Raw genomic sequence first — 26,198 nt, 5'->3', positions numbered from 1 at the left:
AGTTCATTTCAATTTTGATACACAAATGGTTAGAAAAAGCTGCAAAGCTTGATTACCAATGCAGTTGTTCCCATTTCAACCACTCTGTGTTGAGCTATTTAGGACCAAAAGTTGTCTTTGTCAGTCTGCATTAAATGTGAGGATTAATGCCAGAAAATGTACAACAAGAAGATACAAAAGTCGATACTTTCTTTGCCTTTATTCAGTTGTAATTTTTACTCCATCTCTCCCTCTCTCCTTTTCTCTCTTTCTATATATATGAATGCATACACAGAGACAGTTAATCTATAATATAAACCAAATGGATCTAAAATATATTTTCACTGTTGTTTGAGACTCAGCTATTCCTTATATATCCTTATGTTTGTATTATCCCAGGTCTTGACTTAACTATATTTTTCTAAAATGTTCTTGTATCTTTTTGAGTATAAATCAGAATAATTATGCAGACACAGACACTTACATATGAATTTCAAAAAGTAATGGAAAATGAATTTTAAAATGTGTATTTCGTCTATTTTTGAAGCGCTCTCATCAATCCGTCTTATACTAATAGTTCCAATGCCAATCCGACAGAGCAGAATTTTGTTCTTTTCCATGTCTTTATTTTTAATTCTGAGTTCCTTTATCATCCTAGACAAACTTTTTATTATCTTCAATATATTTATTGCAGTTTACACTGAATTCCCTAAAAAATCAGGTTAGCACTGTGGCTTCTCTGCTGATCCTGTCCTCACTCAGGTGGCGTTGACAGCATGCTTCCCGCTGCAACCTACCCAGCAGAGACTGATTCCTGCCCCTATGCAGAACCACTGAGCCACTCTATCACCAAGTGCAACTCCCAATTGCTGCTACACCCATACTCCTTTTTCATTTCCCTTTAGCATTCTGGGCAGTTGTCACTTTGGCACATTTCCAAGGCAGACGTGATCATTACTCGACAATCCAGTTCCACACAGCAGATGATGTAACTGCCCTGACAATCAGTTTGAATTTTTAAAACAGTCGTGGGCAACTAGAGCCCTTCAAATTCCCTGTACATCAGTTCCCTTCTGTGGTTTCAAACGTTTCATTCCAGATACTTTGAATTACTCTCCTTTGACCCACCTAAGTTTAAGTATGTTGTGCTAAGCTGTTGTGGTAGCCTTTTCCCTAGAGTTGTTGCTTTTATTTCATTTAGGTTACAACACATAAATCTAATTTCCCACATCTGTCACTGTCATGTTTCCCTAACACAGCCTTATTTCTGTTCTCATGTGGCTCAGGCATGCTACTGCCATCTAGCATGCATGCAAACCCTCTTGACCGCATTATGTTGTAGCAACTTTTTTTTTCTCTCTTTACTGCTACCACATCTGGATGGTTTAACCTACATGCTACAATGCTAGAACCTCCTTTTTGCTTCACTTTGAGCAATTTATATTTATTTTATCTGTTTGGAAGGTAGAGTGACAGACATCAGACTCACACAGAACTTTCAGGATGGTTGAGGAAGACTAAAGATACTAATGGGCTGCAGTGAATTAATAGAGAGGAGTGTAGGAGAAAAGAAGTTATAAGAAAGGCAGGAACAGAGCATCTATTCTAATGGATGAGTCATTAGTTGTTATTGACTTTACTGATGTACAAATATCAATGTGTTTGTACTTCCACAAATTTAGGTGTTACCATATTACCAGGCGATATGATCTTGTGGGGTTGAGAGTTTCTATATTGTCATTGTTGAGAGAAAAATTATGTATTGTGCTTGATGACAATTACTTGAGTGAAATTACTCACCACTGAAAGAATTAGAGTACAGCAGTAACTAACAACCTTAAAAATTAAATAATTATTTGGGATTCTTCCCTAAAAATACTGTATAAAAAAACATGTGAGAAACTATACCACTTACTGATAATTCCCTATCAGTTTCTGATATTGTTTTGGTAGTTGATAATTACATATCAGGAATTCAGATTAATGTGTTCAAATTAATGTTTTTATAAGAGATGAAAATTTGTTTCAATCTGTTTATACATTGCAAGTAGGACAAACATGATTTGTTGATGAGTTCTGATATTGGAGAAAGATAAATATTAAAATGAATGCCATTGGCACCTTTAAAGGAATAAACAAAAACCAGGACACTCTCCCTGCACCATTTGAATATTCAATGACCAAACAATTGTCTAAAAAACAGATGGCATCTGACTGAAATTACTAAGTAGATATCAGATGTAAATGTAAGAAAGAAATGTGGGCTATGAACATGCATGTGAATAAAGCTGAATTAGTTTAGAATTGCATAAGCAAGTATTGAAAGTGAGGACAGCAAAAATTAAGAAGATATGTAGTGTAGACTACAACATCAAGAAGGAAAGATTTTTTGAACTGAATGATTTGTACATGGTGATGAGGAACACTAAAAGAACACAAATTTAGCTGACTTGTGATGTAGCCTGCAGTGCCATCATCCCGTACGGGTGCTGCTTCAAGTTCCATTGCTACACTTCTGATGAAGCTCCCTGCTAATGAACCTGGAACAATAGTGTAAGATGGCCCAAGTGGGTGGGCCTCTGTAACCATTTTGGAGACCTTGAAGAAGCTCCTGGCTCCTGGATTTAGCCTGGTCGAGGCTAGATCCTTGTGGCTCTTTGGGGATTGAGCCAGTGGAAAGAAGATAACTCTATTGCTTTTTCACTCTCTTTCAGTGACTCTGCCTCTGAAATAAATATTTAGAAATGGAAGCAAGTCAAGGAAAAAAAAATATAGGGGAAATGGGTTATTGATTCTCATGGAGAGTTTATTTATTTATTTATGTATCAACCAAAAAGTCATTAGAAGTTGTTCTTTATATCCTTTAAGAAAATGAATTTTACACGGAATACTATTTGCATTATACTTCTACCAAGGCTAGCGTAGGCATTTGGGGAAGTCTCTTGGCACTTTTAAGCCTAAGTCATTACCTTCAATAAAGTAAGGATCAGAAATCTCACCAGATTTTAAGTGCTAAGTGTGATGGAGTTATTAAGTTGTCTATATGTAATAGAAGGTAATTATTTCATTGGGTTAGTTTTAGTATTTGCTCTACTTTTCAGTTTCTTTTATTGGTTGTTTTTCGAGTGCTAGAAAAAAAGTATACCATAGGGCATTTTGTAAAACAATTGTTTATTTGTATTTGAAAGGCAGAGTTACAGAGAGAGACAAAGAAAGAGATCGTCTACATACCTGTTCACCACAAATAGCCACAAGAACTTTGGCTTGTGCAAAAAGCGAGGAGTCTGGAGCTTCTTCTAGGTATCCCAATGCATGCAGGGGCTCAAACATTTGGATCATCCTCTGCTGCTTTCCAGCTCATTCATAGGGGTCTGGGACACAAGTGCAGCAGCCAGGACTTGACCTGGGTTCAGTATGGGTTGCCAGCACCACTGGTGAAGGCTTAACATACTCTGCCATGGCGCTGACCCACAAAGCCATTTTTTATACTAGTTTTCTTTTTTAAAGATATATTTATTTTTATTGGAAAACACTATATGCGAAGAGGCTGGGGACAAGGAGCTGGATGGGAAGCGGGGCCACCGGGACTAGAACTAGTGCCCATATGGGATCCTGGCTCATGAAAGGTGACTTTAGCCACTAGGCTATCGTGCTGGGCCTAGGACCATTTTAAATACAAGAAGTTTTCATGCATTGTTATCAAACTTCTTTGTATTTTGAATCACATTAAATTTATACACTTGACTTTCAACTGTTAGATATGTTTGCCCATCATATATTACTTATATGTTTACAAAAGAGAGTAAGTTACTTTTTAAGTTACATTCAATTTGAAGTGAGTAGTTTATATCAGAATCACAAATAATAAAAGAAGTATCTGACATAATTAGGATATAAGCATTGATTTATACTGAAATATATGTATCAGTACTAACATTTTGAATAAAGAACAACACCTGGATTTTTGCTTCAAGTTTAACAACAAAAACCAAAACTTATTTGACTAAAGGAGATCTAATCAAAAGAAGATTCAAAAGGAAAGCTAATCTATATCTTTTGCTGATTTTTGCCTGTTTTAGAATCCCTGTGGGTTGCTACTTTGTCTGAATGTCCTGTGGAATGTGTAGAATTATTCTGTATACAAAAAGCACACTCTACCAGATGGTCTATGATAGGTTGGCATTTAGCATGAGCAGAATATTAGTTTAGAATTGTTTTCTTTCTTCTGGCCTAAGAACATTGCTTACTTGGTTGAACACTTCCATGTCACTCTTACTGATGCTGAAAAGTCAGTAACCCAAATTCAGATGCAGTAAGTAGTCTAAAAGGATATCCTAGAAAAATTAGTTGCTTTGATGTTTAAAGATATTATTTATCTTTCAAGCAAAATTAAAGACTATGACATCATCATCATGTAGCAGCAAACCAGTTGCTGGTATATTACATAACTTTCCAGCTGTTCGGATTTAGCTACGATTCAGTCACTTGACTCAGTTTGGTAGCTTGTCATCTGCTTGCTGTGCTAACCGTAACTCACACTTTGTCACTCTTGGTGCCCCCCACTTGGAATGCTCTTCCTAGGGCTGGTTCTCCGCTCCAACAAGTAGTTTCCAAGACTTTCCTTATTTGGAATGGCTATCCTGATCCTGTATATCTAAGTGGGAATTCTCATTGTTGTCCTACTTTTGTATCTTCCCTATACTATTTTATATCTAAATAACTTGGTCCAGATTCACCCTAGTAAGACCCGTGATAACCAGCTGGAAAATAATTGCCTTAAATGAGAGATTCAGATTGGAGCTTTTTTTTTTCTTGAGAGACTTAGCAAATATTGTTCCACCAAGGAAAAATAATTTCTCTTAACATTCTAGAAAATGCTATAATGCTACATTCTCCCTATCCAAGATTAAATAGTTACTATTATAAATAGATATTAAACATACATCTTTCTTATAATTGGAATAATAGCAAAAGCAATAATGCAATTGAAACCTTTTATAATTTCTATTTACTAATAAAATTACTATAAGACTTAAATAAAATAAAGCATATAAAATGATAATGTACTTCCTGACATATGAAGATAAATGATTTTGAGATGGCTAGTTAGACCAATATATAGAAGAAAATGTTTAAAATATTCAAAAGCTGCATGTAGAATTCATATACACATCTAATCAGAGTATAATACTTTAAGGATCATGACTTCTGTTATTATTTCCAATTATTCTTTCAATGTATTATTTCTCCTTTTTGCATATTGGTAAATAGAGGTAAATTTTTCCATTCAAGTGCTAACACATACATGTATAATTGGTAGTTTTCACAAATACACACTTAACATTCTTTCATCTTGCATTTTGCACTGAGAAACTATTAATCGTTGCTAATAACTACATCATTTTCACCAATTCTTGAAACAAGAGTATTAGCAAAGAGGATAGAATTAGGAAAGCAATTAAAGATATTCTTTCATATCTTGCATGTCAGAGTTCCAAGGTGAATGCGTTGTGACCTAATGAAGAAAGCAAATAGTGGACACTCACAATACTTAAAGGACTGAGGTATTTAAATCATTAAATAAAACTGAATAAATATCTAAAGTACCTCAGGAAATGGAAGTAATAAGTATAAAAAATAAAGTGGCACAACCTGACAGTGTTCTCATCTCACAAATATATTAAATACTAGTGTAAATCAGCTACTGTTAGATGTAAAGTTAATCTGAGTTTCTAATTGTTTACACAAAGCTATCTTGTTTCAGAATTTATTTCCTTTGGCTTTGATGAAAATGCAAGATGTTAAAACATTATCTCAAAAAAGTGAAAACACAAAACTGTATTTCAAACAAAAGAACTTGGTAATCTCTCCAACAAAATAACAAGTAAAAATGACCCACTGAAAGTGAATCGCAAACAAAAATAACGTAAGTTCTTTGATGGTAAAATAGTCTGCTAGATACAGGACAATGTTGTCTTTCTTCCAGAAGTTAGCTATGATGATCTGTTTATCTCTTTTGTCTTTTTTACTTATCTACCAAAGGATAGAAAACTTTAGGAAAACATTTACATCTATCATTCTATTTATCTGGCTGTATGTATTTTTAAAATATTCGTTTAAGAAAAAGAGGAGGAGGGGCACAGGAGACCATATGGAGGAAAAGGGGAAGGGAGGGGATGGGCAGGGGACATCTCTTTTGGCCTTTTTTCTCTTGTATTTTTTTGTTGTTGTTATGTTCCATAAGGTTTTGCAGGTGTATGTAGTCCATCCTCTAACTTCCTTTCCTCCATCCTTATTCTCAAACCACCACCATTTTCCCTATATAGTATTACAATAGTACAGCCCTTCACCCAGTCACAGGACCAACATTCAGCTATTTAAGTATATGATGCCATTGCCGGTATAGACAGTGGCAGAAAAATCTAGTACCCCATTGTCAAGGTATGTTTAACAGTTTTATTGGGAGTCCTCCTATTATTCAGGAGTAGAGTTTAATATTGCAACATATCTTCACTTCCCGGTATGCAAGTCTCCGTTATATAGTTCATCTATGAGAATACATATATATACATGCTTACCTATATATCTATTTGCTTTGTGTTTTGCATTAATATTGCCTTATATCAGAGGGAATACATAATTATTTTCCTTTTGGGTTTGGCTTATTTCATTGAGTGTAATGGCCTCCAGTTGAAGCCATTTTGTTAAAAATGGTAAAATTTCATTCTTTTAAAATTAGTATTCTGTGAAGTAGATATACCCCAGTTTCTTTATCCATTCCTCTTCCAGTGGGCATTTCCTTGTCTTTGATGTTGTGAATAGTGTTGCTGCCAATATAAGGTTGCAGGTTACTTTCTCATATACAGATTTCACTTCCATTGGATACATTCCCAGGCGTGGGATACCTGGGTCTTTTGGCAGGTCAACGTTCAGTTCTCTTTGCACTCTCCATGCTGGCTTCCACAGTGGTGGTACTAGACGACGCTCCTACCAACAGTGAAGGAGTGTACTCTTCTCCCCACATCCCTGCCAGGAGGTGTTGTTGATAGAGTGCTAAATATAGGCCATTCTCCCAGGATTTAGGTGGAACCTCAATTTGGTTTTTATTTGTGTTTTACTAATGGGTAGGAGCCTGAGCATATTTTCATACGTCGATTGGTCCTTTGAACATACTTTTTTAAAAAACGCCTGCTCATTTCCTTTGCCCCTTTTCTTCACAAGGTTGTTTTCCTGCCATTCAGTTTCTGAAGCTTTTTGTGAATGCTGGGTATTAGTCCCCTATCAGCTGTATAGTGTGATTGGGTCAGGTGCCTATTCAAATTGTTGATCGTTTCCTTTGCTGTAGAGAAGCTTCTTATTTTGGTACAGTCCCATTTGTTTATCTTGGCTTTGACAGCCTATAATTTTGGTATCTTTTCTAGGAACTCTTTACCAATGCTTGTATCTTGAAGAGTGCTTCCTAAGGTTTCATCTAGCAGTGTTATAGTTTCTGGGTGCAGATTGAAGTCCTTGATCCATTTAGGGCTGATTTTTGTGTTACGTGAAATATCTGTATCTTGCTTCTCACTTCTGCAGGCTGATACCAATTGCCACAAAAATATTTCTTGAGGAGACCAACATTTCCCCTAGTTATTTTCAGTTCTGATGTTGAAGCTGAGTTGGCTATATATGTGTGGGCTCCCTTCTGGGGTTTTTATTTTGTTCTATTGATCTTCTCTGTTTCTCTACCAGCACCAGACGGTTCTGATGACCACGGCCCTGTAGCATGTCTTGAGGTCTCAAATTGTGATTCCTCCACCTTTATTTTTATTCTTCAATATAGCTTTGCCTACTCATGTTCTCTCCTGTTTCCTGATGAACTTCTTTGCTTTTAAGATTGATTTATTTTTATTGGAAAGACAGATTTACAGAGAAGGAGACCCAGGGATAATGATTTTCCATTCACTGGTTCACTCCCCAAGTGATCCTAATGGCTGAAGCTAAGCTGATCCTCAGCCAGGAGCACAGAGCCTTTTCCAGGGCTCCCATCTGGGTGCAGGGTCCCAAGGCTTTGGACCGTCCTCAACTGTTTTCCCAGGCCACAAGTAAGGAGCGGGATAGAAAGTGGAGCAGTTGGTACATGAACCACAGCATGCAAGGCAAGGACTTTAGGCACTAGGCTACAGCACTAGGCCTACTGATGAACTTTTGTATAATATTTTCAAGCTTTGAGAAGAATGTTGATATGTTGATTGTAATGGCATTGATATTGATCAGTAATATGGGCATTTTCATGATGTTGATTGTACCAATCTAGTACATTTCTTCATCATTTAATGATTTCTTTTTTTAATATTTTTTAGTTTTCATCATAGGGGTATTCCACATATTTGGTTATATTTATTTCAATGTATTTAAGGTTCCTCTCCAATATTTTAAAGGAAAGTGTTCTTATAACTTCTTTTTCTACCGTGGAGGGCCATCAATGCATTGATTTCATACCCTGCCAAACTCATGAGTTCCAATTCTTTTGGTTCTCCTATGTGTAGAATAATGTCCCTGCAAATAAGGATACTTTTAATTTCTCATTTCTGGTTTGAATTCCTTTTATTATTTTTTTCTTTCCTGATAGTTTTAGTGAGGAACTTCCAGTACTGTGTAGAATAGCAGTAGTGAAAGTGGACACCTTGTCTGGTCCATCTCTTACTCTGAAAGCTTCAGTGTTTCTCTGTTGAGTGTGATCATGACCTTGTTTTTCTTTTCATCAATCGCTTTGATTGTGTTATATAATATTCTTTCTATGCCTATCTTGCTTAGGATTTTTAGCATAAAGTGGTGCTGGATTTATATCAAATTCCTTCTTGGCATTTATTGGTTGATAATATGGTGGGGTTTTTTTTCTTCAATTTATTGATGTGGTCTATTTCCTTCATTGATTTTTGTAGTTAAACTATCCCTGAATGCCAAGGACAAATCCACCTGCTATGGCTGAATGATCCAATTCAAGTATTGTTCGATTCTTTTTGCACTTTTCTAGTTTCTTCATATAGGCACTAATTGCAATGAACATATCCCATAGCACTGCCTTGACTGTGTCTCACATGTCCTGGTATGTTGTGTTGATGCCTTTATTCATTCCAAATGTTGTTTTTTCTTACTTATTCTATAAATCATTGTTCTTTTAGCAGCATTTGTTCAGTATCCAAGTATTTGCATATCTTCTGAGGCCTTGTGACTTGTTGATTGCCACTTTCACTCCATGATGGTAACAAGATGTCTGCATCTTGAATAATCATTCCATTCTCTTTTGGCCTGTAGAATTTCCTCTACCAAGTCAGCCATGAGTCTAATTAGTGTCCTTCTAAAAGTTATATATTTCATGCTACTTAAGTATCTTTATGTTGAACTGAAGAGAGTCAGGTTATTATGTGCCAAGGTGAGAATCATTTCTGGTCAGGTTTATTTTGGGTTCTGTGTCCTTCCTAAACTTGAATCCCTTTTCCTTTCTGCATGCTGGGGAAGTTCTAATTTATTACTTTGTTGAATACATCTTTCAACCCAACCTCTCTTTCCAAATTTTCAGGAATTCCTATGACTCTTGTTTGATATGTTGATGGCGTCCCATAATTCTTGTATGATTTTCTTAGCTTTACTCAGTTCCTCTCTCAAATTTCTGATCGTTTGGACATTTTTCCATGTAGTATCTTCCAAATATGAAATTCTTTCTCTGGCCTGATTTATTCTATTACAGAGATATTCTACTGTATTTTTAAATTTGTTGTATTGAAGTCTTCATTTCTAACAATTCAATTTGATTTTGTTTCAGTGTTGCTATTTCCTATGTCATGTATTGTTTAATTTATTTAGAATCTTATATGTACTTCTCACTATTTTTAAAGTGTTTTATAACAACTTTTAGAATTCATTGGATGGCAGTTCCTCAATATCTTCATCAGTTAACTATGAGATTGAAATAATCTTTTGCTCCTGTATTGATGTGCCATATCATATACTTTTGCAACTGAGCATTTCAATGTCTATTAAAATGTTCTAAAGGAAGACATTGAAAAATAATCACACAGTAAATAAATGGGGTTTAGTTTTTAAATTCAGTCTCTTTGTCTACAGATTTGAGATACTTAACCATAAAGCTAAGTTGAATTATTATCTTGCTGTGCTACTTTTCCTCTAAGATTTACTTATATAAATATCAGAATGATAGCAGGAGAGAGGAAGAGGCAAAGGGAGAGTGATAGAGAGGTGTTAGTTAATTTTACAAATGTCTGTGGGTTCCAGAACTATATTAGACAAGTCAGGAGCCAGGAACTTCACCTGGGTCTCCCATGTGGGTGAGAGAAACCAAGTGTTCAGACCTTCATTTACTGACTTCCAGGCGTGTCAGCTGAAAGCTAGATCAGAAACATGGAGTAGATGGAAATGTACTCAAGTATGTCTGCCCTATATTAACATATTCTAAGCATACAAAGAAAAAAGTTTCTTGATACTATAATTTGTGTTTTTTTAATATAGAAAGCATTGTTTAAACTGTAGACAGAAAAAAATAAAGCTCAGGAACTTAAATAAATAATACTTTGGGAAATTATCACTATATTTCTCACAATAAGATTTTATAAACATATAGAAAATCTTTGGGGAACAGATATTAAATTACTTATTTTAGTAAAAGCTTGCTACTAAGCAATACTTTAATCTTATTCAGAGTATAATGGTTAATTTTTGCTACTAACTTTAAGCTTCTCTATTATTTTATACTGAATAGTAGCCATATAAACTACATGGTAATTGAAATTTCTTTTCTCTCTGAAGGCAACTGACCGAGAAGGAGACGCAATAACATATGCCATTGAGAATGGAGATCCTCAACGAGTTTTCAATCTTTCAGAAACGTGAGTTGAAAATTATTTCTACCTTGATTTTTCCCTTATTAAAACTTGAATACAGTGTTCTTAACAAGAGAAGACTTTAATCAGAGGCCTTCAGCTGTTTGTGTGTCTTTCTGTGTTTTCTATGAATGTTAATGAGAGGAGGATAATGCTTAACCAAAAAAAAAAAAGCACACAGAAAACCATGCATTTCTTGTAAGCACTTGCACTATGTAAAATCCACCAAGGTGGAAACACTTTATTTGCATGTGTAATGTGAGATTAATTAGGACCCCTTAAAATTGTCACCTTTTTGTGACAAGGACAGTTCTAAAAAAAAGTGAAATTGTAAGGCTACGTTTGTTATAAACATATTGAAGGTGCTGCAAATATCTATCCTTCGTATTCACACAGGCTAAAATAAAATATGTAAAGGAGAAAGAAGAGGGAAGGGGAGCGGAGGGGAGAGGGAGGAAGAGAAGAGAATATGGGAGGGAAGGGAAGGGAAGGGAACAGGAAGTGGAGAGAAGAGGAGGGGAGAGCAAAGAAGAGGAGAAAGACAAAACAGCATGCATAACCATTCTAGGCTTCTTGGCATTCAGAACTCATGACATTGCACTGATCTCTTTGAACATGTCAGACACAATGTAAATCAGGAGAAGTAGAAATGGGAATAGAAAGGAAGTGTCAGGGTCTACCAAGATCATTTGCTTATTCACTGTAAAATCAAGCTGCAGTTGTACTGCTGTCACATGTGAGTTCTTGCTATACTCTAATATGTTCTTTGTGATTGTGAGGGATTTTACTCCCTGAAGGAATGAGAATATAAACCTAATATACAACTGAATAGTAAATATTTCAACAAATATGCTAACCACTGCATTGATCTCAGGAAAATCTAAATAAATCTTGATAGGTTATACTTAACATCTTCCTCACACACTCTAAGATGGTGGAAGATTGCTCTCCTGACCCATTGTGGAATAACATTAGGTATTAAAAGCATATCAGGCTTTTCAGTTTTTTGATGTAGATCATAAGCAGTCTGGCTCTCATTGATTATTGGTTCCTTGGTTACATCACAATATCTTATTGTATGTGATACAGGCTGTTTGAGGTGCTATTTACAGGTGCTATTTTTAGAAAGCATTTTTAGCTCTAAAAAACAAAACATGGACTGAGAATACATTAAAAAAAATATGGTATAACAATAAAGAGAAAAATAATCCAGTTAAAGGTGAATAAAATATTTGAATTGACATCTCTATAATAGACACACAAATGATTAATGAGCACATGAAAGCTTCCTCCTGGTCATAAGTCTCATAATCAGGGAGATATAAATTAAAAGCCATACAGATTTACTGCTTCACATACACTTAGAATTGTTAAAAAAAAAAAAGACAAAGTTATCATATATGAGCATTCTTCAAAGGGTTTTCTGTTTTTACCAAAACAAGCAAAATTTTTAAAACTCTTTCCACAAGCTTTTTGAAGTACTCTCCTTTGATTTAAAAATTATCTTTATTTGAAACAGCTACAGAGAGAAACAGACATCTTCCATAACCTACTTAGTCCCCAAATGGCCACCAAGGCTATAGCTGGACATGTCTCAAGCCAGAAGCCAGGAGCGTCCTCCAGGTCTCCCCCACGGGTGTAAGAGCCTGACATTTTGAGCCATCTTGTTGCTGTTTTCCCAGGCATATCATCAGGGAACTGGATCAGAAATTGGGCTGCTAGGACTAGAACCAGTGCCCGAATGGGATGCTAGTGCCACAGGCAGGGGCTTAGCCTGATTTTTCTTAGTAATGGGTCCAAGTATCTTATTTAGGGCAAAACTGTTAAGACTCCTCATATATTTTTAGAAAATGTGCACTTTGGAAAACATTTCCTCTTAGTGATAAATATTATTACCCTATAATAATATTATTATTACCCTACTATGCACTTTGACATTAATTTTTTGCCATAGATGACAGGCTGTTGTTCTTTTGACTTACAAGGTATTAAAAGAATTCTAGTGTTTTTCTACTTCAAGTTCTGATTCCATGAAACAAAGACAAATGCTATTGTTATGCATCATTTATTTACACAGCCCAAGACAGACTACAATAGACCACCACAAAGCTTCATGTGCACAGAAAGAAAGCTCTTCCCTGAACCATGACCTGGGTATCATGCTGAATGCTGTCTTCAAGAAAACTCTGATCTAGTCAAAGAATAGCACAGAAAAACAGGAAAAACATGACATTCCTTGCTGTTTTCACCTTGATTTCTGCTTGATCCTCACTGCATTTTGTTGATGTAATCTACCTGTCATTTATCCTTTTTTGTTTTTGTGGTGAGTCTATTTATTGGAGCTGCCTGCCTCACCATTTTTAGTGACATCATTCCTGCGTCGTGTTTTTCAACACTAAATTTAAGTAGCACCGTTTTGGATATTTTAGGAAAAATTCTTTTTTTAAAAAAAATGGAAAATCATGCAATGTGTATGGCATCTCCCAAGACAGCCCAATGTACCCCAGCCTAATAGATTCTACCCACCTGGTTTTAAGACACCTCATCAGGGTATGGCACAATGGCTCAGTGACTAAATCCTCATCTTGCATGGCGCAGGAATCACATATGGACACTGGCCCATGTCCTGGCTGCTCCACTTCCCATCCAGCTCCTAGCTTGTGCCTTGGGAAAGCAGAGGGAATGGACCAAAGCCTTGCCCTGGAACCCTGCAGCTCTTGTGAGAGACCTAGAAGAAGTTCCTGGCTCCTTGCTTCAGATTGGCTGAGCTCGTCATTGTGGCCACTTGGGCAGTGGACAAGCAGACAGAAGGTCTTTCTGTTTCTTCTTCTCTCTGAAAATTTCTTTCCAATAACAATAAATAAATCTAAAAAAAAAAAAAAAAAACAAGACTCATCCGCAGTTATTTCCAGGATGCTTTAAAAGGATTCTCAATTACATCTGAAAACTTGTCTGTCAGCAGCAGTATCAAATATGACTCCAATTTCTATTCATTTACTTTGATTTCTAGAAGGTGGTATAGCACATAAAGCCACCTGCATTGCCAACTTTCTGTATCGGCTCTGGTTTCTGTCCCTCCTGCTCCTTGATAATGACCTCAGTAATGCAGTGAAGGTTAGCTTCCTCATTTGGTATACCACACCTCTGTGAGAGAGCCAGATGAAGCTCTTGGATCTTGATGTCAGTCTGTCCCAGATCTAGCTGCTGTGACAATTGGTGTTTCTATCTCTTTCTGTAACTCTTTCAAAATAAATTGATAAATATTAATTTTTAAAAAGACTTTTCTTATTGTTTCCTTCCTTGTTGATCTCTCAAATATGCCATCCAACTGCCGACAATATTGGGTCACAAAGTAAGCCCAGATCTATATCTGTCATAATCACCAGAATGTGAAAAACAGCTGTTTATGTAAATTGTGGTTCTAAGTAGCAGTACTAGATACATTTCTAGTGTTTTTTCTGTATACAAGGAGTATTATAAGATTAAACAGATATTAAACCATGCAGGGGAAACAGAAAATAGTAACTGGGTTTTGAACCTTCAGGTTTCTTAACCTACTTGAACAGTGTCTTACAAGCAATAGCTGTCAAACTCTTCTTCCTCAAACTCATTTTGGAATGAGATTATTTGAACCATCTGTGTTGTAGGAAGCTCATCCAAACCTGATTATTATGAACAGGCTCTGGGAATTGTTTTTCAGTTATTTTGACAAAATATTTTAAAAATTACAAACAACCAAGCCAGTTATTTTTTGCTTCCACCATATGTTTAGAACTTGCGTCCATATTGACAGGCACAACACAATCAAATACAATAAATGTGATTCTGATTTTCATTCATTTTCTTGGATTTTGAACTTACCGTATGTAGAATGAATAAATTAACATCCCTTATTCTCAGTATTCTCAAAAGTATGGACATTAAAATGAAAATATTATTAATTAAAAAACAGCCAAGTTTTTATATTTACCAAATATGTTTATATTTTATTACACTGAGCAGTACTCTGTTCCGTGGGCAATTGTGGGAAATCATCCTTGGGTCTAGGTGAGACCCCATTCATTGGAGGCTTGACTGAATGCTTTGCTCTGGAGAGAACTGTCGGATGCTGATTTTGTTACCCTGGACTTCTATTGCCAACAATTAGCCACTTTTGATTCACCCAAGCCTAATTCTGTTGACCTTGCAATCATATCAGGTCACATCTATATGCAGGATTGGAAGTCACACCCTAGATAAGACAAGCTCTTGGTCGCACCCACCAGGCAGCAGGCAGAGACCCGGGATGATTTCCCACAGGAGATACTTGTTGGACCCAATTCGAAAACCATGTAAATAACAATGTTAGATTATTCTGCAATAAGTGCAAATGATCAGACTGTTAACACAATTTGTTATAGATAGTGGAAAGATAAGAAGCCATTTAAATTTTCTCAATGTTAAAATGAAACTATTCTAAATGTTGATTTCCCAGAGTTATTTTAAAGCTGCAGTTGAAAAATTTTTACAGATAATGTTTTTAATTTGCATGATAAAGCAAATTAATTTGCACTAACAAAGCAATCAGCAAATAACTAAAATGACCCAAGTTCAGCAGAATATAATGACTATTAGCAATAATAAAATGACAAGATTCTGTTTTACTCATATGCAGTGTAATCAAGCAGTCAAGAATCAAACCATAGTGAAATGATTTTTGACAATTTGACAATAGTTTGAAATAAAGTTTCACAAAATACTGTATTTGCAACAGAATTGAGATGACTAGGGATTTTTTTTTACTTTGTTTAGAGCCCACAAACGAGAGAACATTTAATATTATTTCCTGCTTATTTCATAAAACATGAGTCCTCCAGCTGCATCCATTCTGATGCAAATAATAGAATTTCAATATTGTTTCTAGCTGAATAATATTCCATTATGCATATTTTCTTCCATTACATGCAAGTTAAGAACCTCCCGAATTTTCAGATTCTTGATGTATCCAAAACTTTGTTTCTATGAATTGTGAGATAAAGAATCCTAATTCACATAGTTTTCCTAAAAAGAATATGAGGGCCCGGCGCGGTGGCGCAAGTGGTTAAAGGTCCTCGCCTTGCACGCCCGGGATCCCATATGGGCGCCGGTTCTAATCCCGGCAGCCCTGCTTCCCTTCCAGCTCCCTGCTTGTGGCCCGGGAAGGTAGTCGAGGACAGCCCAAAGCTTTGGGACCCTGCACCCACGTGGGAGACCTGGAAGAGGCTCCTGGCTTTGGATCGGCATAGTATCGGCCCGTTGAGCTCACTTGGGGAGTGAATCATCGGATGGAAGATCTTCCTCTCTGTCTCTCCTCTCTGTATATCTGCCTTTCCAATGAAAAAATAATAAAAATAAATCTTTAAAAAAAAATATGAAATATAAAGTTGTATTACTCTCTTATTTATATATTTAAACATGGTTATACATGTAAATCCAAAGTATTTATATGAAAAGATCACAATGATTACAAATTTGAAATATGTTACATATATTGTATACCACACATACATTACATATATTACAATATGCTGCAATAACACTGTATTATTTTAAGTTTGTTGAGAAGAAAAGTAGTTGTATTTTTAGGGTTTGTCAAAGATGGAATTTAAATGTTCTATTTTTTGTAATGACATATATGTGATAATAAATTGGAAAATGTTATATATTAGCTTTTTCAAAATTTTACTTTATTTATTATGATCATTTTAAGACAAAATCCCACAGGCCCTGGGAATTCCCTTTTCCCCTCCTCGATTCTCTCCCTGGTCACTGAGTTCCCCTATATCGTAATTATAGTATAGTTCTTCATACACAGTCATATGTCCATCATTGCACACATGGACAATGACAGAGAGTCCAGCATCCTATTGTCAAGACATAGTAAACAGTTTCAGTGGGAGTCTATTTTGTCTGGAAGTAGAGATGCATACTGCATTGTATCCTCCCATCTGGATATGATAGTCTCTATTACACAGTTACAATACATCCCTTAAATGAAAAGCCACAATCCAAATTCAACAACACAAAGAAAAATAGAAATTAAGTTAAATAACATGCTACTAGATATGATAGTTTCCATTACACAGTTACCATACATCCCCTTAAAGGAAAAGCCACAAAACAGTGAACAGCCTGTTGCTAAAATGACAGGACCAAATTACCATCCATTTATATTAACCATGAATGTAAATGGCTTGAACTCATCAACCAAATGTCATAGATTAGTAGACTGGATTGAAAAACAAAACCCATTTATTTGTTGCCTGAAAGAGACACATTTCATCAACAAAAATCAGAAAACTATATTTCATAGATTTTGATTTTTTTATTAGTTTGTTCTCTTCCACACATTTTCTTCTGATTAAATTATTCAGTGACTCGTAGCTCATACAGCAGCATCATTTTCTTCATGAAGGTTCTTGATTTTCAGTTCTTCAATGAGGCATTAATCATTCAGTAGTATGTTATTTAACTTCACAATATTGTTGATTTCTTTGTTTTATCTCTCTGTTATATATTAGTTTTAAGAAACCATTCCTAAAGAATGGTAAAACCACTGAAGAATTAAGAAATTCAGCAGTATTATTACAGTATTTACAAGGAAGTTAGTTTTCTTTTTAATGAGGGTGATTTGTTCTGCATTTTTTTCCGGAAGTCTGGAGAAGCATTTCATTTAACTTACTCTGTTTTACAAATCATTATTACTAAAACATTCTCCATTTCCATTGTAAACCCTAACATGTGCATCTCAAATAATTAGGTAAGAACAAGTAAAGATTTTTTAAAAATGCCAGAAGTAATTTACTATAGCAGGAAGTTTCTCTCTGTAGCTCTCACTTTTTTTGTGTCTTATTTATGTTCTCTGCTCTCTCACCAGGACTGGGATTCTATCATTAGGCAAGGCACTGGACAGGGAGAGCACAGATCGCTACATCCTGATTGTCACAGCTTCAGATGGCAGGCCAGATGGGGTGAGTATGCTCTCTGGAAAAGAGTTTGTAGAATAATATAAAGCACATGCAGAGTCTCACAGTCTTTGTGCTCCAAAAAAGAAGTTTGTTACATTAATGGATTCATGTTTTTTACCTGGAACGACAGCTTATTATTCATTTTTCCAACAAGGTTTTTAAGAAGCAGTCACATTTTGTGTCAGGGAAGGTGTTCTAACATTTATTTTAGCAGAACAGATAATTGAGACCAGCCTTCTTCTCCAACGTATCCAGAAAATGAAATCTGCCTACTGTTGTAGTTGTCATTAACGCAAAATCACAAAATTGCATTCTAACAGTCTTGCTATATCAGGACCCCTTTTATGTGGAATCATTTTAGCAGAAGCCAGGGTGTGGGGAGGAGAGTTGGATTTTGCAGATAAATATCTTCAGCACTTAGGAAACGAGTTTCATTGATTGCACAGTACTTTGAAGCAGCATTTTAGAATCCTGAGTAATCCTGATGGGTCTAAGTGGCTTAGATGGGTCCACAATTATAGAGAAGATAAATTTTAGTTCTCCTAGACCGAAAAATGTTTTAAGGATAAATAAATAATGTAGTCTTTCCTGAATGTTTAAAAATCATTTGTTATTCTTCGATCCACCCTCTTCACAACTTTGCTTATCCTTATTTCGAAGCATTGCAATATGTGGATTTTCAGTAACTGTTTTTTTTAGACTGTCTATGCTACATTTTATCATTTACATGGCCATACATAGGGAGCTAATGAAAGATGTGATAAAAATAAATATTATCATATTTCGATCACATGTTCACTATCTAAACATTTAAAGTCCTTTTTGTATCAGAGTAAAATTAAGTTCAATATAATAAGAAATTTAATGGACAGACAATAGGTAGAAAGAATTTACTTACAGCGATGATCAGCAATTTGTGTGAAACAAATTGCTAAGAAAAATTTGCAAATTTTGTCATGAAAAGCTACTTTATCTGACACTCAAAAATCAGGACAGAGAACAAAGAACAGAATTGTTGAAGTTTTGAGATAATGATGTGGGTATTGGATTAGAATACTTTTTATCATTCACTTTTGTGATTTTGCTAATCAACTTTCATCAACAAATTATTGTATTCATCAGTATTGTCAACAATAATAGGAAATGTATTTGCTAAATATCTCAAGTAATATATTTAAAACTTATGTAAAATATTGTGAAATACTATGTAGATTCCCATACTTGAGTACAGCTAAAATCATGATTATATTTCAGTAGTTATTTAAATCTACTGAAAAATTTGGAGATCCTGAATTCCTTTCTTTATCTAAAATCTGAATACACAGTGATGTATATAATTTCATTAAAAATCACTGAAAAACAGTTTTGCCTACAAGGACAAATGTAAGAAAAGCCCACCCAATTAAAGCAAAAACAAACCAAGGCGTATATATCCAAATCAATTTTTTAAAATAATAATAAACAATAAATGAGAGAACCTTGAAGAGGATTCTAGAAATGGGAGAGTGGGAAGAGACCTCCCTGCCCCCCAAAAATCTGTCTCCACTTCTAAGCAACAACTGCACTGGAAAACTCTAGTATAACAATTCTGTAACTCTAAAGACTTGCATGTCTAAAGGGAGTTTTTGGGTATTAATTGCACTTAATCAGAATCAACTTCATCACTTAATATGGCAGACTATGCACCTGCCTCCATCCACATCAGCCATCTGTATGTGTGTCCCGGGGCAGTTGATGCAAAGCAAGCAAAATCTAAAGTACATTACAACTCTGTCCTCTAAACACAGGGACATAATACTGTGGTCATTGACTGGTGCTTCTGAATGCAGTACCCGTAATACAGAGTGACCATTATAGTTTTGAGCATTTCCGTTATTTGTTTTTAATTTTTCTAGAAGATGTAATTATTTTTATGGAAAGGCAGATTTACAAACATAAGGAGACAGAAAGGTTTTTCATCTCATGATTCTCTCCCCAAATGGCTTCCATGGCTGGAGAGGAGCAGATGTGAGGCCAGAAGCCAAGAGCTTCTTCCAGGTCTCCCAAGTGGATGCAGGGTCCCAAGGCTTTGGGCCATCCTCTACTTCTTTCCCAGGCCAGATGGGAAGAACAGCAGCCTGAACATGAATTGATGGCGATATTGGATCCTTGGTTTTTTCAAAGGAAGGCCTGATGGTTTCCCATTATTAGAGTCCTTAGCATACTTGCTCTGGATTCCCATCCTCCTCTCTTTCCCTTCCTGCCTCCCTCTGCTCCTCCCTCCGTCCCTCCCTCCCTTTCTCCTTCCCTCCTTCTTTCCCTGCCTCCCTACATACCCCCCTTTCTCCATGTCTCTTCCTATCTCCCTCTCACTCAACTTCCAAGGAACTTAAAGAGCCAATACCCTTTTTGCATTTTTCTTTTTCTTTAAATTTATTTTCTTTACTTTTGGAGAGAGATATTGAAAATAAATGCAGTGTAAAGCTAACACATCTATGGAGGGAAATACAAGGTTAAAGCATATACTCTGGGAGATAAATCTTAAGTTAACATTTCAGGCTGATCCTCAATAAAGAGATGGTGAATAACAATCCAAGGACAAAATAACAAGCAAAAATATCATCAAACACTGAGGACAGAAGAACTTGATTTTTGGCGGGGCGGGGGGGGTGGGGGAGTTGCTACACAATGAATTCTGAATGTCCAATTTTCAACAACGATAAATTTTAAGATACACAAATGCGGAATTGAATGGCCCATTTTAAAGGGTGGAGAAAGAAAACTGCTTCCGGAGAGAGAAGAAACCTGATGGTGTTCTATTTATGTGGTTCTGTGTTGTGTGTTTAAAAATGTATTTATTTCTATTTTAAACAATTATTTGTTTGAAAGCCATTGTTACAGAATAAGAGAAGAACAGAGAGAGTCAAAGGAAGTGACACAGACAAATCTCCCATCTGCTTAGTCACTCCCAAAATAGCAGTACTGGCTAAGGGTGGGGCAGAACTAAGCAAGTACCCAGGAGTCTCTTCCTGGGCTGCCATGTGGGTAGTGGCCCATGGATATGGGCCATCTTTAACTGCTTTCCGAGGTCATTAGCAAGGAGCTGGATTGAAAGTAGAGCAGCAGGAACACCAACCTGTACCCCTATGGGATACAAGTGTTGGTGGTGTCCATCTTACCTCCTGGTCCCACAAAGCTGTCACCAGTGGTGCATCTGTTTTAAAACAATTGGCTTCTGTTAACTGAAGGAAGTGAAGGACTATGTGGAGACAATCAGGAAAATGAATAGTGAGTAGAATGCAATTAAAGACTTAAAAAAATTAAAGAGAAAAAAATCAGTGTATCAGTGGCTTGGAAGTATAATTTATGAAATACACAATTAACTATAAAATCAACAAACAAAAAATTAGGATTACAGAAACTACATCTTAAAACAAAAATAAAAATGATTAAAGATAAGCGATTAAGCAAAAGTGAACAAGCAAAGAAAAGTGCACAAATTTTAGGCAACTATGGGATCCATTAAGAAGAATAACATTTGCATTTGGTGGCAGTTGGCGTATAAAACACTGAGGGCCTGGCACAGTAACCTAGTGACTAAGGTCCTCACCTTACTCGCACCAGGATCCCATATGGGCGCTGGTTCTAATCCCAGCAGCTCCACTTCCCATCCAACTCCCTGCTTGTGGCCTGGAAAAGCAGTCAACAGCCCAAAACCTTGAGACCCTGCACCCACATGGAAGACCTGGAGGAGACTCTTGGCTCCTGATTTCAGATTGGCTCAGTTCTGACTGTTGTGGCTTCTCTCTGTATCTCCTTCTTTCTGTATATATGCCTCTCCAGTAAAAATATTAAAAAAAAAAGGTAAACTGAACAGGTATTATGAAAGCATGACCAAAGGGCAAAAGTATATTCTTCCTTATCAGAAAATGTTTTAATGTAAGTGTATTAAACTATGCAATAAGAGGTAGAAATCTGTCATGTGGATAAAAGTACATCACTCAACTGTATGGTAAAGACATACTTTAGATCGAAAGAAGAAAACGTATTATGTTTTAAAAGATGGAAAGGGATGAATTGTGAGAACTGTAAACAATGAAAACAGTGTTGAATTTACCAATAGCAAACATGATAAACTTTAAATGCCAACATCTCAGAGACTAAGAAGTATGCTATATATTAACACAAGTGTAATGTATCAGTAAGCTGTAAGAACTGACCATCAAAATTTGTAATGTAAAATAGTGACTCAGGTCACTCAGTTCAACAATAAGAATTGTGCACTTTACTACCTCTTTCTCAAAAATGTATAGAATCTTCAAACTAAATTATATGAAAATAGAGTATTTGAACAACATAGTAAGCAAACACATTCTAATAGACATATACAGAATATTCTCTAAACAGAATATAATTTCCTGTCACATGCACATTGGACATTTTCCAAGACAGAATTTGGAAGGCTAAAAGTTAAATCTCAGTTGAATGAAAAAGATAACATAGCATATAAACAAACTGTCTTAACCATAATAAGATGACATTAAAATCAGTAGTATGAGCTGTAAGCAGAAAGGTAAAAACATGCATGTCTATGACACATGAAGTAACATACTATGAAAACCATCCATATATGAGGGAAGAACTCATCAAAGAAATAATATTACTCTCAGTGGTTAATGGAAATGAAAATAATGTTTCCAAACATAGAAAAGACCGTGTTGGGGGGGAAATTAAATATTGCTATTTTACATCAGCTACCCACAATTACAGCTGATGGAATTTGAAGAACAAATGAAATACAGTTAGTGGAAGGAATGAAGAAGTAATGAGTAAGGCAGAAATAAACAAGATAAAGGTCAGAGAGACAGTGGAGAAAATCAATGAAACCAGATTTTGCTTGCAAAATATCCATTGAGTTTATGAAACATTATCAGGATGATCTAGGAAAAAAAAACAGAAGGGACTCAAACTAATAAAACCATAAATGAAAGTGGAGAATATTACTGTCAAATTTTCAGAAACAAATAGATTACAAGAGAGTATTGTGAGCAAATACATGGCAACAAAGTTGGTAAACCAGATGAAATGTACAAATTCTTAGATACACAGAACCTACCAGCACTGAATTAATCAAACAGGATAGCTGAAAAGACCTATAACTTGTGAAGACATTAAACAAACATTTCCCAGCAAAGAAAAGCCGTCAACTATTTAGCTTTACCAGGCAATCATTCTAAACGTCTAAAGCATAACAAAGGTTTTTCAAAGTTCTCCGAAGAGAGGAAAATGAATAAAAAGTTACTGTAGGCCAGCATTATCCTGGAGCCAAAATCAATAACTCAGAGAAAAACAAAAACCTGAAAACCAATATTCCTTGTGAAGCTTGATAGTAAAATTTAGAATACAATAATAGGAAACTGAATTGTACAGAATATTGAAAGCATTTCGGTTAGCTTTTATCACCACAAACCTAAAAATGCCAGATGATTAAGCTACACAGGTTTTCATTTCAGCAAGGGAGATGGCCATGGAGAGAAAATGTAGTAGAGAGATAGGTGGTAGGAAAAGAGAGAGAGAGAAGAGAGAGTTTCTAATGGACTGCTCCCTGGTGGAAGACAGCCTAGGGCCGCTTCCACACGGCAGGTGACTCATGTGGGAAATGACCACCCAGGGTATACAGCACTGGGCTTTTATACATTGTAGGTGTGGGGGATGGAGGAAGGTGGCCGATCCTCAGTGTCTATATGCTTGTGATGTGTCGTCACGATGGGTGTTGATCTTCTGTGTAGACTTGGCATGTTGAAACATTTCTGGATGGGAGTTTCTGTTTGACCTCAGCAAAGATGGCATGAAGGCCAGTGAAGCTTGCTCCTGATGTTGGTGTCCAGAGGGAGGAAGGAAGGAGAGTGCACTGAGACTCCATCTGCTGCTTGGTGTTCAAGGTTACAGGCGTTTCTGGCTTGTGATCATTTCTTTTGTCCTCTGGTGCACACAGTTCTTTCAGAAGTTCCTTTTGTTCCAGCTAAAAATTAGACAGTATGACTAAGTGAGATTCAATGCTAGACGGAAAGGCTTCATTTAAGTCCTTTTCAAGTGATAAGGTGATGCTTATCCCGATTTCTGTCAACGTGCAAAGATTATGGCTATTTGAGGCTCAAATAGATCGAATCATAGAATATATACTCTTTGGAGTTTTGCTTCTGTCACCCAATGTTATATTCCTGAAATCCATTTGTATGTCTGCTATAGCAGTATATTTCTTTGATGTTGCTTTTTAGTCCTCTGCATACATAAAGCTCAATGTACACCGGCATATACAGTTGATGGACTTTTGTGTAGCTTTTTTTTCATGTTTGGACTATTAAATGCTGTTCTGGTCACCTTTTTATATAACTAAATAATAACATCTATATTGAACCTTAAATATGAAAAGTATCTACAAATTGTGTATGTAGTATTATATAAATTTTCTAAGGATAATCCAAAAATAGTTAAGTGTTGTGTAGATAAAGAGATAAATTATTTTCAATAGCCAAGAGAACCCTGGTGTGCAAAAATTTTTGAAAACTGCTGGACATTGTATATGAAAAAATTGATAGGCTAAAATCAGACTGCTGGAAAATTTTGCTTTGGCTCTTATTAAACAAAGAGAAAAAGAAAAAGAAAAAGAGGGAAAAAAAGAAGGGAAGGAAGGAAGGAAAGAAAAAGAGAACGAGAAAGAAAGAAAGAAAAGGAAAGCAGGAAAGCAGGAAAGAAATGGAAGAAAGCTCAGCTTAATTCTATCAGGATTTTAATGCTGGCTCTAAATTTGTGTGAAGCCCGATCAAGTCCCTTTGCAGAATGCCTGTAAAGTAGATAATTTTGGTGAAAACAAAAGCTCTTCTTTTGCTAAGGAAACCCATTTTCTGATGCCTCTGCACCAGATTTCTTGGAAAACTTCTGAAGAGTCAGTCACTGTCAGTGACAATTTTTTATTCAGGTTTTTGGTGTTTTAACTCTAAATCACTTTCAAAATTGTGTTTTTTTAAACAAAATTTAAGAAATTGTCTCCAGTTCATACTATGTATCTCTCTTACCTTCCATTTGTATGTTACAAAGTCAGAACATACTGGATTGATTTTTTAAAAATTTATTATCTTTTAAGATTTATTTATCTTTATTGGAAAAAGCATACTTACACAGAAGGAAAAACAGAAAGGTATTCTGTCCACTGATTCGCTGCCCAAGTGGCCATAATGGCAGCTGAAGTTGATCCACAGCCAGGAGCCGGGAGCTTCTTCTTGGTCTCCCAAATGGGTGCAGGGACCCAAGGCTTTGAACCATCCTTGACTGCTTTCCTAGGCTACAAGCAGGGAGCAGGATAGGAAGTGGAGTAGTGGAATACAATCCGGCACCCATATGGGATCTCTGTGCATGTAAGATGAGGATTTTGCCACTAGGCTATCATGCTGCCTCCTACACCTATTTTTTTAAAAAAAATTATTTTAAAGACAGAGACAGAAATTGTTTTTCTGTTCTCTGGTTCACTCCTAAATGTTTATAGCACAGCAGGATGCAGCAGGCCAGAGCACGGAAGCAGGAACTCCATCTGGGTCTCTGTCCTTGGGGGCAGAGACCTAAGCTCCTGAGCTGTCATCCACTCACCCACTGCATCTGAGAGCACACCTTAGCAGTAGCCTAAATCCAAAGTGGAGCATCTGAAACTCAAACCAGGCATTCTGTGTGGCAAAAGAATATCACAAGTAGAGCCTTAGTTACTTTTGTCAACAGCCATGCCAGCATATTGAATTTTTTATTTCCCAAGTTAGTAAGCTTGTTTTTTCATTCTATTTTCTCCCCATATTGTTTGATCTTCCCAACTATGGAAGAGCTACTAAGAGGCCAGGTTCCTTATCTTTACGTTACTTAGCGGAACAATTAGCAATTTGAATCATTCATAAAGCTTTGTCTTGAATGTGTGAAGGTCATTGACCTGTGTTATGTGTCCTGGTTGCATCAGCCCAGGGATGTGCCTTTTCTCTAGGTGATCTTGTTAGACTTACCTGCTTATGTTTCCATTAGACGCATTGTTACACAACCAGTATGTGATGCTCAGACTCCTGGTGTAGATGTAGACCCAGGAAATAAAGGAGGCATTATTTTCTGAGAGTGATAATTTACCTGAAAAATCCATCTGATCCATCATGCGATTTTGTAATGTACAAGTTTGACTTTAAACAGTAAAAATGTAATTGGTAAAAATTAGACTTGCCACGTTTCAGAATTATAGGGGTTCATGAGTATAAAAAGACGAATTTACCATTCATGAAGTGTGAACAAGTTAAAGGTAAAATAATTTTCTGAAAATTAAACCTGCAGTACATAATTGACAATT

At 36.0% G+C, this 26,198-nt stretch overlaps 1 protein-coding gene across 4 annotated transcripts in view; it reads left to right on the top strand.

Moving 5' to 3' along the window:
• Nucleotides 1–26,198, top strand: part of PCDH15 (protocadherin related 15) — a 496,526-nt gene that overhangs the window by 283,571 nt on the left and 186,757 nt on the right. For all 4 annotated transcript variants that reach the window (XM_040975792.1, XM_040975791.1, XM_040975790.1 and 1 more), the window contains 2 exons: nucleotides 10,786–10,865; nucleotides 17,755–17,848. In XM_040975792.1, the coding sequence (XP_040831726.1) occupies nucleotides 10,786–10,865; nucleotides 17,755–17,848 (174 nt within the window). The remainder of the gene's footprint in view (nucleotides 1–10,785; nucleotides 10,866–17,754; nucleotides 17,849–26,198) is intronic.

This window comes from Ochotona curzoniae, unplaced genomic scaffold (assembly GCF_017591425.1).
Source record: "Ochotona curzoniae isolate NIBS_2020 unplaced genomic scaffold, NIBS_Ocur_1.0 contig_2692, whole genome shotgun sequence".
Classification (NCBI taxonomy): Eukaryota; Metazoa; Chordata; class Mammalia; order Lagomorpha; family Ochotonidae; genus Ochotona; species Ochotona curzoniae.
The sequence above is the reverse complement of the archived record's forward strand: the minus strand, read 5'-3'. Positions and strand labels throughout refer to the sequence as shown.